This window comes from Hemitrygon akajei, chromosome 13 (genome assembly GCF_048418815.1).
Source record: "Hemitrygon akajei chromosome 13, sHemAka1.3, whole genome shotgun sequence".
NCBI lineage: Eukaryota > Metazoa > Chordata > Chondrichthyes > Myliobatiformes > Dasyatidae > Hemitrygon > Hemitrygon akajei.
This window is the reverse complement of record NC_133136.1, coordinates 8,692,005-8,705,309: the sequence shown is the minus strand read 5'-3', so window position 1 is coordinate 8,705,309 and position 13,305 is coordinate 8,692,005. Positions and strand designations below refer to the sequence as shown.

General features: G+C 41.9%; 1 protein-coding gene across 9 annotated transcripts in view; it reads right to left on the bottom strand.

Moving 5' to 3' along the window:
- Positions 1 to 13,305, bottom strand: part of poli (polymerase (DNA directed) iota) — an 82,141-nt gene that overhangs the window by 12,257 nt on the left and 56,579 nt on the right. For 3 of the 9 annotated variants that reach the window (XM_073064099.1, XM_073064100.1, XM_073064096.1), the window contains exon 8: positions 10,052 to 10,185. The exons of 3 other annotated variants lie outside the window; for them this stretch is intronic. In XM_073064099.1, the coding sequence (XP_072920200.1) occupies positions 10,052 to 10,185 (134 nt within the window). Of the gene's footprint in view, positions 1 to 38; positions 4,050 to 10,051; positions 10,186 to 13,305 lie in introns of those variants that run through there. 3 more of the 9 variants (XM_073064094.1, XM_073064095.1, XM_073064102.1) reach the window with 2 other exon arrangements.

Below are 13,305 nucleotides of genomic sequence, written 5' to 3'. Positions count from 1 at the left end.
AATGCTGAAATGCCCAGCATGTCAGAATTTTTAATGACGACAATTCAATCAGTTAACTTTATTTTTGTAAACACAGTGAGTTTATAACAATCATAGCAACACTATCACGGCAATCTGTTGAATTGGCAAACAGATACAGCTGACGTGCCATGCAACACAGACCACACATTCCACTGCACATCTAATGTTTTCTTTGAACACATGTTTAGGAACACTGCGAGCATTCAAGAACCTTGCTTTCAGTCATTTTGTTTCATTGTCATGTCCAAGTACAGTCATATTGGCAAGCAGTCTACCGTCACTGCAGGACTTTTGTGTGACCAGGACAAAGAAGCAGGCAGGAAATAACGTGGATACAACCCATTCTGTAAACTGCCTTTTCCAAAAGCTCACTTCTGGAAAGTGCGATAGGGTATTAAACAAAAACTTCACACCATCTTAAAGGTTTCTTCCCCAGGCCGTTAATCTGATCAACCATTCTAGTTCGTTCCATGCCACAGCACCCCTCTCTATTACCATAGACTCCCCCCCCCCCAAAATCACTCCACTGTAAACACTTTCAATCACTTTTTATAATACTGTTCATATTGTAAATACATGCTGGTATTTATGTATTTATACACATTTTGTTCTGTATCCATACTTTAACCTTTATTCTTTATAATTGTTGAATTTTTTTTGTATGTCACTCTAACACACCACAGCAAATTCCTAATACATGTAAATGGATATTGCAAATAAAGTTGATTTTTGATATATTTTTTAAACTTTTTAAGGTTAAAACACTGAACATAATACACTAGCTATTATGTATGTAGACCCTGGGCCTGGCCTAGGTCCAGCACACAAGTGCCGTTACAAAGGCAGCTCTTCCTTAGAAGTTTGTGCAGATTTGGTATGTCATTTTAAACTCAGATAAACTTCTATAGAGTATATTAGCTGATTGCATCATGGCCTGGTATGGAAACACACTGACTTTGAATGGGGAAAACCCTCAAAACAGTAGTGGATATGGCCCAGACCATCACGGGTAAAGTCCTCCCTACCATTTGGCACATCTACATAAAGCATGGTTGCAGGAAAGCAGCATGTATCAACAGGGACCCTGACAATCCAGACCATGCTCTCTTCTCACTGCTGCCATCAGGAAGGAGATACAGGAGCCTCAACTCTCAGAACATCAGGTTCAGGAACAGTTATTATCCTTCAACCATTAGGCTCTTGAACTACACTGACCCCAACACTGAACTGATTAGACAACCTATGAACAACTTCTGGACTCACTTTTAAGTACTCTACAGTTCATGTTCTCAATAGTTATTGCTTACTTATTTGTTATTATTACCTTTTTTATTACATGTACAGTTATTACATGTACAGTTCATTGTCTTTTGCATATTGATTGTTACGTGGTTTTTCTGTTGATTCTATTGTGTTTTTTTGTGTTTATTGTGAATGCCTATAAGGAAATGAATCACAGAGTGTATATGGTGACATATTTGTACTTTGATGATAAATTTACTTTGAACAGCAGTTCCTTCTTTGAAAATTGATATTTCTGCTTTAAAATTTCAACTGTTCCCGGCTTTAAGGATAGACTTTGTGATTGGGCTTCCATTTCTCAGTGTTCACTTTATTTCCTATGTCAGAACTTTCCTAGATTTTACTGTCCAAAACACAAGCACCATTGTTATTACCTGGGAGTCACTGCCTGCCCGTCCCCTCTGGAGAAATGCAGGTGAGAAGAGGAAGAAGGTAATTAAATCTCTGTTTTGTATTTCTTCACTTTTGCCAAATGTAGACAGAATTAGATCCTCTGTATTACTACATTTGGAAAAGATCCTTTGACTTCAAACATTTGTCAGGAACACTGCATATGCAGAGCTCTTACCGATGATTGGTCCCATCCATCCAACAACTTGTTTGACCCTCTATCGCAGGAGTTCCCTGCCAAGGATCCATGGACCCCTTTGATTAATGCTGTTGGTCCATGGCACAAAAAAAGGTTGGGATCCCCTGCTCTACCATCAGGCAGGAGATTCCATAGCATTAGGACAAGAATTGTTAGGCTGAGTAACAGCTTCTTCCCCTAGGCCATGTCTATTGAATTCCCTGCCACCACCCAGGTCTCATCACGTATGAAGTGCCAGTAGATTTATACTCTTTACTTTTTAACTTATTTTGTAAATTATTATTTGTTTAATATTTGTTAATTTATTTGAGGTAATATTACTTTATGTGTTATGTGTATAAGGTTTATGTACTTTGTTGTGCACCTTGGTCCAGAGGAACATTGTTTCACTTGGTAGTGTATGGTTGATTGACTATAAACTGAACTTGAACTTGAGAAGAATCCTTCCCACTAAAATTAGAATTTATCGTTCATAGGTTTGTTAAGGAGATGTATGGTGCGTTGACCATTAGTTGTGAGACTGAGTTCAAGAGCAGTTCTATAAGACCCTGGTTAGACCACACTTGGAATATTTTCAGATCTGGTATTGTAGGAAGGATGTGGAAGTTCTGGAGAGGGTGCAGAGGAGATTTACTAAGATGCTGCTTTGATTACAGAGCATACCTTTATGTGGAAAGGTTCAATGAGCTTTATCTCTTCAGAGTGAAGGAGGACGTCGAGTGATTTGACAGATAGGTAGATAGATTTGGTAGAGATGATAGGCATATGAACAACCAGTGCATTTTTCCGAGGGTGGAAATAGCCAAAATGTACAGATGTACTTTTAAGGTGATTGGAGGAAAGTACAGGGGGAATTTCAGAAGCAAGTTGTTTTTATTTTACACAGAGAGTGGTGGGTGATAGAGACTAATACATTAGGGACTTCTAAGAAACTCTTAGATAGGCATATGGATGAAAGAAAACTGGAGGGTTATGTAGGAGAGAGGGAATAGATTGATCTTGGAGTAGGTTAAAAGGTCAGAACAACATCGTGGGCCGAAGGGCCTGTACTGTGCTGGGATGTTTTCTGTTCTATTAGCAGTAGTTGTGACTTGTCTGAATTTCCAGTACCGGTCCTTTCAGTTCTGCAATATATACATTTGAAGAGGTTATTCCTGTTTTGTGGTACACTATAAACACATCAAGCTTGAGTTCTACCTTTTGCTAAAGTACTTTAGAATACTGTTGGACTTGGGAGTCTTTTGGCAGTGTCTGGGTCCTGCGCTGGGTTTGACTTTGCTGTCTCGTTTTGTTACATCTGCCTTCGACATCGTCCTTTGCTGTTTCCATTCCCCGAGAAGTTCTTTCTGAAGTTCAGCCGGCAATTGTGAGAACACCTTTGCATCCACATTGTTGGGGAAGGGTGGGGAACTTTGATCGGTGGGTGCCTCAGTCTTAGCAGGCTGCAAAACTTCACATGCAGGTGAAGGGCCTGGCACAGTTCGCGCCTCCAAATGGTTTCCAGGACCAGCTGACGTCCTGCTGTGAAAATCTGGAGCAATACAGTGAACTGCACTAGGATTAGACAAATTACTCTCAGGATCAGGGGGTACCAGCAACTTCCTCTGATCCTCCGTGAGAGACCTGAAGGAAAAGCTGCCTTTACGAGGTGTTTTCTCAATACTCTGCTTTTGGGGACTGTGATATTTCTGCTGATCCGGTGAACGGCTGGCGTCAGATATAATTTCCATCTGAATATTAGCGGGGAGTTCTCTAAATACATTCAGGTCAATCCCAGGTGGCAGATCAGTATTTGAGAATACCTGGGCTGAATCAGAACTGTCCTCTGAAGCAGACTCTAAGAAATTACTTTTCTTTTTCAACGGACTTGTAGCATCTCCCAAATCATCAGACTCTCTCCATTGTTCGAGAAGCTGCCTTTTCACTTTTACCTTTGGACTTGTGTCTAATTTTCCGGGAGATTTCTGCGTTAAATAGAAGCCAATCGATCCTTTGAGAGGAGAAGGCAAGGCGGGCTGCATCAGATTAGAGAAACACACATTCAGGAGGCTTACGAAGAACAGATATCTTGTGTCCACCATCTTTTGCAACAGCTTTATTAGGATGTCAACCAGTGGAGGCACAAGTTCACAGGTCCCTAGAGAGAAGAGGGGTAATAAGCCGTGAGGAAGGGCAATATAATAGATAACCATCAATCAATATATCCACCCCCACAAACATAATTTACTACTTTCACAGATCATGCCTAATTCATCAGAAACAGATTTCAGGGCATTCTTCTCGCAGCTGCCATCAGATAGAAGGTACAGGTGCCTTAGGACCCATACCATCAGGTTCAGGAACAGTTATTACCCTTCAACCATCAGGCTCTTGAATCAGAGGGGATAATGTCACTCAACTTCACTCACTACAACACTAATCTGTTCCCAAAACCAATAGACTCACTTTCAGGGACTTTTCATCTCATGCTCGCAATATTTATTGCTTATTTATTTATTATAATTATTATTTCTATTTTTCCCCATTCTTTTTGTATTTGGAATTTGTTGTCTTTGCATATTGGTTATTACCCCATCTTGCTGGGTGTATTGTGTGTGGCTTTTGTTAATTCTAATGCATTTCTTTGTATTTACTGTGAATGCCCATGAGGAACTTTGGGGTTTATTATCACTAACCTACTGTATGTTGTGAAATTTGCTGCTTTCTGGCAGCAGTACTGTGCAAGACAAAAAAATTCAGTGTGTTACAATACAGAATACAGTGCAAAAGAGGAATAGTGCTTTGGGCTCAGGGACCATTCAGAAATCTGATGGCAGAGGGGAAGAAGCTGTTCCTAAAACGTTGAGTGTGCATCATTAAGATTAACCTTATCTATTACCTACACATCCAAACATTGAAAACATACAGTAAAATGTGTCTGTTTGTGTGAACAGCCAACACAGTTTGAAGATGTTCTGGCTTCAGGTTCCCAAACCTTTTCTTTGATGGTATTAATGGGAGAAGGGCATTACCCAGATGTTGAGGGTCTTTAATGATGGATGCTACCTCATTAAGGCACCGCCTCTCTGAAGATGTCCTCAATGGTGGAGAGGATTGTGGCCATGAAAGAACTGGCTGAGTCCACAGTCCTCTGCAGCCTCCATGCAAGGTGGTGATACAACCCGTCAGAACGCTCCCTTCTGTACGCGTGGGGAAATTTCTTAGAGTCTTTGGTGACACATCAAACGTTCTCAAACCCCTACCCAAGAGGAGCCACTGGCGTGCCTTCTTAATGATCGCATCAATATGTTAAGCCCAGGATAGATCCTTGGAGATGTTGACACGTAGGGATTTGAAGCTGTTCACCTTTGCCAACGCTGACTCCCTCAATGAGAATTGGTGTGCGTTCTCCCACCTTTCCCTTCCTGAAGTCTGCAATAAACTCCCTGTTCTTGCCACTGCTGAGTGTGAGGTTTCTGTTGCAACACCATTCAACCAGCTGATCCACTTCACTCCTGTACGCCTCCTCATTACCATCTGCAACTCTACCAACAGTGACATCTTCGGAAAATTGTTGTCACTGCGGTATTATGAAACCTCTTAAATGAGCACTTCCTCATTTAACCCCTCCTCTTCATTCATCAGCAGGAAAACAACACAGGTGTTGAAAATCTAAAATAAAAACAAGCATTTCTGGTCATAGGTCTGTTAGCAACTTAATGAAGGGAATTATCGACTCTTTATTCCCCTCCATAGATGCTGCCTCTCATTTAGAGCTCCTGCAGCATTTTGTGTGTGTTGCTTCAGACTTCCAGCATCTGTAGAATCTCTTGTGTTACTGAGGATGTGTTGTTTATTTGTCATCACCAGAAACGTTAACCATGTAACCATATAACAATTACAGCACGGAAACAAGCCATCTCGGCCCTTCTAGTCCATGCCGACGCTTACTCTCACCTAGTCCCACTGACCTGCACTCAGCCTATAACCCTCCATTTCTTTCCTGTCTATATACCTATCCAATTTTACTTTAAATGACAATACCGAACATGCCTCTACCACTTCTACTGGAAGCTCGTTCTACAAACTCTAATTTTCTCTCTGCAGGTAGTGCTGGACCTGCTGAGGCAGGGGTCTCCAACTTTTTTTTAAAGCCATGGACCCCTACCCTTAACTGAGGGGTCTGTGAACCCCAGGTTGGGAACCCCTGTGCTAGAGATCTCCAGCTTCCTTGATTTTCACGTTCCTCACTCCTTAACCCTTTACATCTCATCCTTCCAGATAAAATATTCCTCCATCATAGTAATAATACCATAAGACCATAGGCCATAGGAGTAGAATTGGGCCACTCAACCCAGTGAGTCCACTCCACCATTCCATCAAGGTTGATTTATTATCCCTCTCAACCCCACTTTCCTGCTTTCTCCCTGTTTGCGGATGACATGTAGCTGGGCAGCGGTGTTAGCTGTGAGGAGGATGCTAAGAGGATGCAGGGTGACTTGGATAGGTTGGGTGAGTGGGCAAATTCATGGCAGATGCAATTTAATGTGGATAAATGTGAGGTTATCCACTTTGGTTGCAAGAACAGGAAAACAGATTATTATCTGAATGGTGGCCGATTAGGAAAAGGGGAGGTGCAACGAGACCTGGGTGTCATTGTACACCAGTCATTGAAAGTGTGCATGCTGGTATAGCAGGCGGTGAAAAAGGCAAATGGTATGTTGGCATTAATAGCAAGAGGATTTGAGTACAGGAACAGGGAGGTTCTACTGCAGTTGTACAAGGCCTTGGTGAGACCACAGCTGGAGTATTGTGTGCAGTTTTGGTCCCCTAATCTGAGGAAAGACATTCTTGCCATAGAGGGAGTCCAAAGAAGGTTAACCAGACTGATTCCTGAGAAGGCAGGACTTTCATATGAAGAAAGACTGGATCGACTAGGCTTATACTCGCTGGAATTTAGAAGATTGAGGGGGGATCTTATTGAAACGTATAAAATTCTAAAGGGATTGGACAGGCTAGATGCAGGAAGATTGTTTCTGATGTTGGGGAAATCCAGAATGAAGGGTCACAGTTTAAGAATAAAGGGGAAGCCTTTTAGGACCGAGATGAGGAAAAACTTCTTCACACAGAGAGTGGTGAATCTGTGGAATTCTCTGCCACAGGAAACAGTTGAGGCCGTTTCATTGGCTATATTTTAAGAGGGAGCTAGATATGGCCCTTGTGGCTAAAGGGATCAGGGGGTATGGAGAGAAAGCAGGTACAGGGTTCTGAGTTGGATGATCAGCCATGATCATACTGAATGGCAGTGCAGGCTCAAAGAACCGAATGGCCTACTCCTGCATCTATTTTCTATGTTTCTATGTAACCTTTGATGCCTTTACTAATAAAGGACCTATTAACCTCCACTTTAAGTATACCCAATGATCTGGCCTCCACAGCCATGAATTCCACAGACTCACTCACTTCCCTGTGGCTCATCTCTGTTTTAGATAGATGTCCTTCTATTCTGAGGCTGTGCCCTCTGATCTCAGACTCAGAAACTGTAGGAAACATCTCCCCAAACCCACCTTATCAATATTCGATAGGTTTCAATGAGATCTCCACTCATTGTTCTAAACTCCGGCGAGTGCAGGCCCAGAGCTCCTCACACATTAACCCTTTCATTCCCACAATAATTCTTGTCATCCCTCTGTAATCAAAGAGCTGTCACAGACTACATTACCTTTATCTCGGTTCAAACCTATCCCTGTCACCACGGTTATAAGTAGTATCTAAATGCTGGTGAGGAGGCATACAGGAGTGAGAAAGATTGGCTGGCTGTGTGGTGTCATAGAAGCAACACTGCACTCAATGTTGGGTTTATACAGGTCAAAAGGCCCGTACTGAGCTATGTCAGCAAGGTCGAGGAACTGTAAACACTTTAAAACACTTTTTATACGGCTGTTTACTCTGTAAATACATGCTGGTGTTCATGTACTTTTGCATGTTTTATTCTGTACTTCTAACATTATTTTTATACAATTCTTTATTTTTCATAATTGTTGAATGTTATTGTTTTTTTCATGTCATACCCTGATAAGCACATAAATTCATAATATATGTAAATATATCTGGTGAACAAAATTGATCTTTGATCCTTTATCCTTGAATTGATTGTGGAGTTGAGTGAAGGGAAGTCAGGAGGCCACCCAGCAATCCTCAAAGAGAGGCCAGCAGTGAGCAGCTTCAGGTTCCGGGGCATTAGCACCTCAGAGATCTATACTGGGCACTACACTTCCAAGCAATCGCAAAGGAGGCACATCAGTAGTTCACATTCGTTAGGAGATTTGGTTAGTCATTTACACTGGTTTCATTAAAGCGTGGTGTGGACCCTCAATGTACAGGATTGCCAAGGCTGTAGACTCAGCGAGCTCCATCATGAGCCCCACCCTCCCCACCATCAAGGACAAATACAGAGGCAATGCCTCAAAAGGCAACATCATCATCATCTAAGGTATGACTTCTGGGAGGAGCCTGAAGACCCACAGTCAACATTTGAGGAACAGCTTCTCCTCTCTGCCATGAGATTGCTCAATGGACAATGAACACTACATCATTATTTCTTGTTTTTTGCACTATTTATTTTGTAATTTTGTAATCTAGCTATATATATGTGCCTAAGACTTTTGCACAATACTGTAATAATTTTGTGTATTGCACTGTACTGCTGCCGCAAAAAAAGCAAATTTCATGACAGATGTGTGTGATGATAAACCTGATTCTGATATGGGTCTCTATTGTGGACTGAGAGTGGGAAGGGGGCAAGGAGAAGGGAATCACAGTTGGGAAAAGGGGAAAGGGAGAGGGGAGGGAGTGGGAAGCACCAGAGAGACATTCTGTAATGGTCAATAAACCAATTGTTCGGAATCAAATTACCTACTTCCTTTGCTCCTGCGAGATTTACAAACTCACTCTTCGCTCCATGTTGACAAATACAGTACTGTATAAATGTATTAGGCACCCTGGTGACATACAGTATGTGTGCCTAGGACTTTTGCACAGTACTGTACATACTTAGATAATAACCCTGATTTTGATTCATTTGTTTTTAAATGTTCTTGCTGGCCTTGCTTTTCTCTGGCCAAGGACACTGACTCAAGCCTCAGGCATGGTTCATTCCATTGCTGGAAGACTATTTGACATCAGGAGAACTTCAACAAAGTCCAAGGTAACCAGTGGTTTTGTTACTGACCACATTCTGTTGATCACGGCTATGTGTTGTTTCCAACTGAGGACAGGAATGCACTCTGCTGAATCAAAGAATCTCCATTATTACGATTCTGAATTATGATGAATAGTGGCACACACAAAATACTGGAGGAACTCAGCAGGTCAGGCAGCATCTGCGGAAATGAATAAGCAGTCAACATTTATCTCCACTGATGCCGCCTGACTTGCTGAATTCCTCCAGCATTTTGTGCGTGTTGCTCTGGACTTCCACCATGAACAATGCTGACTTGCCTCAGAATGGCAGCAGCCTTTGAACTGCAGTGTAGCAAACGGCATTTTTAAGAACGCAGAACCATAGAACATTATAGCACAGTACAGGCCCTTCAGGCCACAATAATGTGGCAGCAGCAGTACAGTGCTGAACATAAAATTGCTAAATAAAGAATAAACATTAGCTTTATTTGTCACATGTGTATCAAAACATCGAAATGGTTTGTGTCAATGACCAGCACAGTCCGACGACGTGCTGGAGCAGCCTGCAGGCATCACCACACCTCTGTCACCAATGTAGCATGCACACAACTCACTAACCCTAACTTGTACTGTATGTCCTTGGAATGTGGTAGGAAACAGGAGCACCTGGAGGAAATCCACACGATCACAGGGAGAACATACAAACTCCTTACAGACACTGTACAAACCGCTTACAGACAGCAGGAATTGAACTCCAATCATTGGCACAGTTAAGCATTACAGTAATCACATTATTGTGCCACCTCTCCATGCCATCATGAAAGAAATAGAGTGTGTAAGAGTGAAATCAGGTTACAGGGAAATTAAAGAGCACTTGATGGTTTCATGGATAATTGGCATTTACTGAATGTAGGCTGAATGTCCTCTTTCTATTTTGAAAGGAAATGTGAGAGAATATGAAAATAACAATAACATCACCTGTGTTAAGTTTCGGCATAAGCTGGTTTGGAACAGGACACTGTCGACTCTCTCGATTGAACCATTGGTTAGTAGCCGAAGAGCGTCTAATTGTTAATCTTATCGTCCGTGGTACACGCCCATCTTTCTGTAACCTGCAAAAAAAAACTGTATTGTTCTCAAGACCAATACAATTCATTCACTGAAGCACAGAGACTTATCTAACATCCATTCAATGTTTTTTCCTGCGCTCCTTGTTCTGTTGAGCTTTATTGAGTCTCTTCATATGTTCACATTTATTAAGTTTGGTTATTGACATTTGTGCATGTAACAGTTCTGCTAATTGTTGATTGCTCATGGCTGCTTGCACTGTTTTCTTCTAAATTGTTGGTTGCTATTGTGTTGTCTGTTATGGTATTGTCCTGTGTTTTATTCTTGGCACTGAATCACAATAAATTCTGGTACAGAATCATGGAGTCATAGAAAAGTACAGCACAGAAACAGGCCCTTTGGCCCTTCTAGTCTGTGCCAAACCATCTAAACTGCCTACTCCCATTGATCTGCAGCATAGTCCCCCCCCCCCCAATACCACTACCATCCATGTACCTATCTAAACTTCTCTCAAATGTTGAAATTGAGCTCACATGCACCACTTGCATTGGCAACTCGTTCCACAATCTCATGACTCTCTAAGTGTAGAAGTTTCTCCTCGTGTCCTCCTTAATCCATGACCTCTAGTTGTAGTCCCACCCAACCTCAGTGGAAAAACACTGTACGCATTTATCCTATCATTTCCCCCTCACTATTTGGTATACCTCTATCAAATATCCTCTCAATCTTCTATGTTCCAAGGAAGTAAGTTTCACATACTGGCAATAAAGTGATCCTGATATACAGTAATTGTAGTGTCATGGCCAATACAGTGACACAAGACATTCTACAGATGCTGAAGAATGCACAAACTAGTGGAGAAACTCAGCAGATTAGGCAGTATCTATGGTGAAGAGCCTTGACGAAGGGTCTTGGCCCAAATCATTATCTGTTCATTTTCCTCCATAGAACCTGTTGAGTTCACAAGACATAGAACATTATGGCACAATACAGGACCTTCAGCTCATGATGCCATGCCAATGTGTTAACCTACTCTAAGATCAACCTACATAACACAATTCTTCTATCGTCCATCTGCCCATCTAAGACTTTTCTCAATGTCCATAATGTATCTGCATCTACCACCACCCATGGCAGGGCATTCCATGCACCCACCACTCTCTGTGTAAAAAAACCTGTCTCTGACAAGCAGGGAGATTATGCTGAAGCTTTATAAAACACCAGTCAGGCTGCACTTGGACAGTCAACAGTTTGAGGCCCAATATCTCAGAAAGGATATGTTATCATTGGAGAGAGCCCAGAGGAGGGTCAAGAGAATGATTCCGGGAATGAAAAGGTTAACATATGAGATGTGTTTGGCAGTTTTGGGCCTGTACTCACTGGAATTTAGAAGAATGAGGGAGGATCATATTGAAACCTACCTTATGTTGCAAGGACTAGATAGGGTGGATGTGGAGAGGACGTTTCCTATGGTGAGGGTATCCAGAACTAGAGGGCACAGCCTGAAACTTGAGGGGCAACCTTTTAGAACGGAAGTAAAGAGGAATTGTTTTAGCCAGAGAATAGTGAATCTGTGGAATGCTCCTGCACAGACTGTGGTGGAGGCCAAGTCCATGGGTATATTTAAGGCAGAAGTTGATTGTTTCCTGACTGGTCAAGGCTTCAAAGGATATGGCGAGAAGGCAGGTGTATGGGGTTGAGTGAGATCCAGGATCAGTCATGATGGAATGGCAGTGCAGACTTGATGGGCTGAATGGCCTAATTCTGTTCCTATATTTTATGGCCTTATGGACATTCCCCCTATACTTTCCTCCAATCACATTAAAATTATACCCCATTTTAGTTCTTCCAGCAAAGATTGCAAATACAACCATGGTAACACTGATCAGAGCACTTAGCGATTCCACTTTATGAACATGCACTCAGTGGCCAGTTTATAATCCTGTGCCTAACAAAGAGGCTACTGAGTCCGTGGTCTTCTGCTGCTGTAACCCACACTTCAAGAGTCAATGTGTTGTGCATTTGGAGATGGTCTTGTGGCTCTTTGAGTTTCTGTCAGCTTGAACCAGTCTGGCCATTCTCCTCTGACCTCTCTCATTAACAAGGCATTTTTAGCCACAGAACTGCTGTTCACTGGGTGTTTTTTGTTTCTCGCACCCTTTTTCTCCATACACCCTAGAGCAGCAGTTCCCACCCTGGGGCTCATGGACCCCCCACCTCAGTTAACGGTAAGCATCCATGGCTTGGTTGGGAACCTCCGCTCGAGAGACTGTTGTGCGTGAAATTCTCAGGAGATCAGCAGTTTCTGCGATACTCAAGCCTGGCACTTTTTAGTCTGGCACTAAAATCATTCCTCACTTAGATCACATTTTTCCCCGTGCTGAGGTTTGTTCTGAATAACAACTGAACCTCTTGACGATACCTGTTTTGAGTTGCTGCCACATGATTGAGTGATTAGACATTTGCATCGATGAGCAGGTATACAGGTAGGTGTATCTAATAAAGTGGCCACTGGGTGTACGTCTTAATTTGTGAATTTTATAAGCTGCTGAAAAGGGGCGCCAATATGTCACTTACTATGTTTAGCAGCTGGTGTTGGAGTTCAAGGGCATTGGAATGATAAGTTGGAGCTTTACTGTCACTGCTGAGGACAATGAGATTGTAGTGCGACTCCCTTTGGAACAAAACAGCATCCAGGCAATTCAGTTACTAAACTGCCAGCATGCTGCTTCGCATTGAACGGAGTCACCCCATAATCTTGCTGTCCTCAGCACTGATAACCTTACCTGGTACTTCACCCATGCACATTATTCATGTTATGACAGGTATTCATGGTGGCCTCTATACTGGGTATAAAAAGCCAAAGTAACACAACTATTTGAGGCAATTTATGCGCAATAATAGCTGAATTCATAAGCAAGTTAACAATTAGTTTTCAAAGAATTTTCATAATAACAACTTATTTACAGAGCATTTTTCATACAGATGATGTGGTTCACAGTGCTTTACTATGGCATAAAAGTGCAAAGTGAAAATAAAATAAAAAAACATAAACATGAAAATAAAAGACAAAAATTAGCTAAAAGCAAGGTTAAATAAATGGGTTTTGACCTGGCGTTTCAAAGTAAAAAATAAGCCTGCATCCCTTAGATATTGAATTCCGC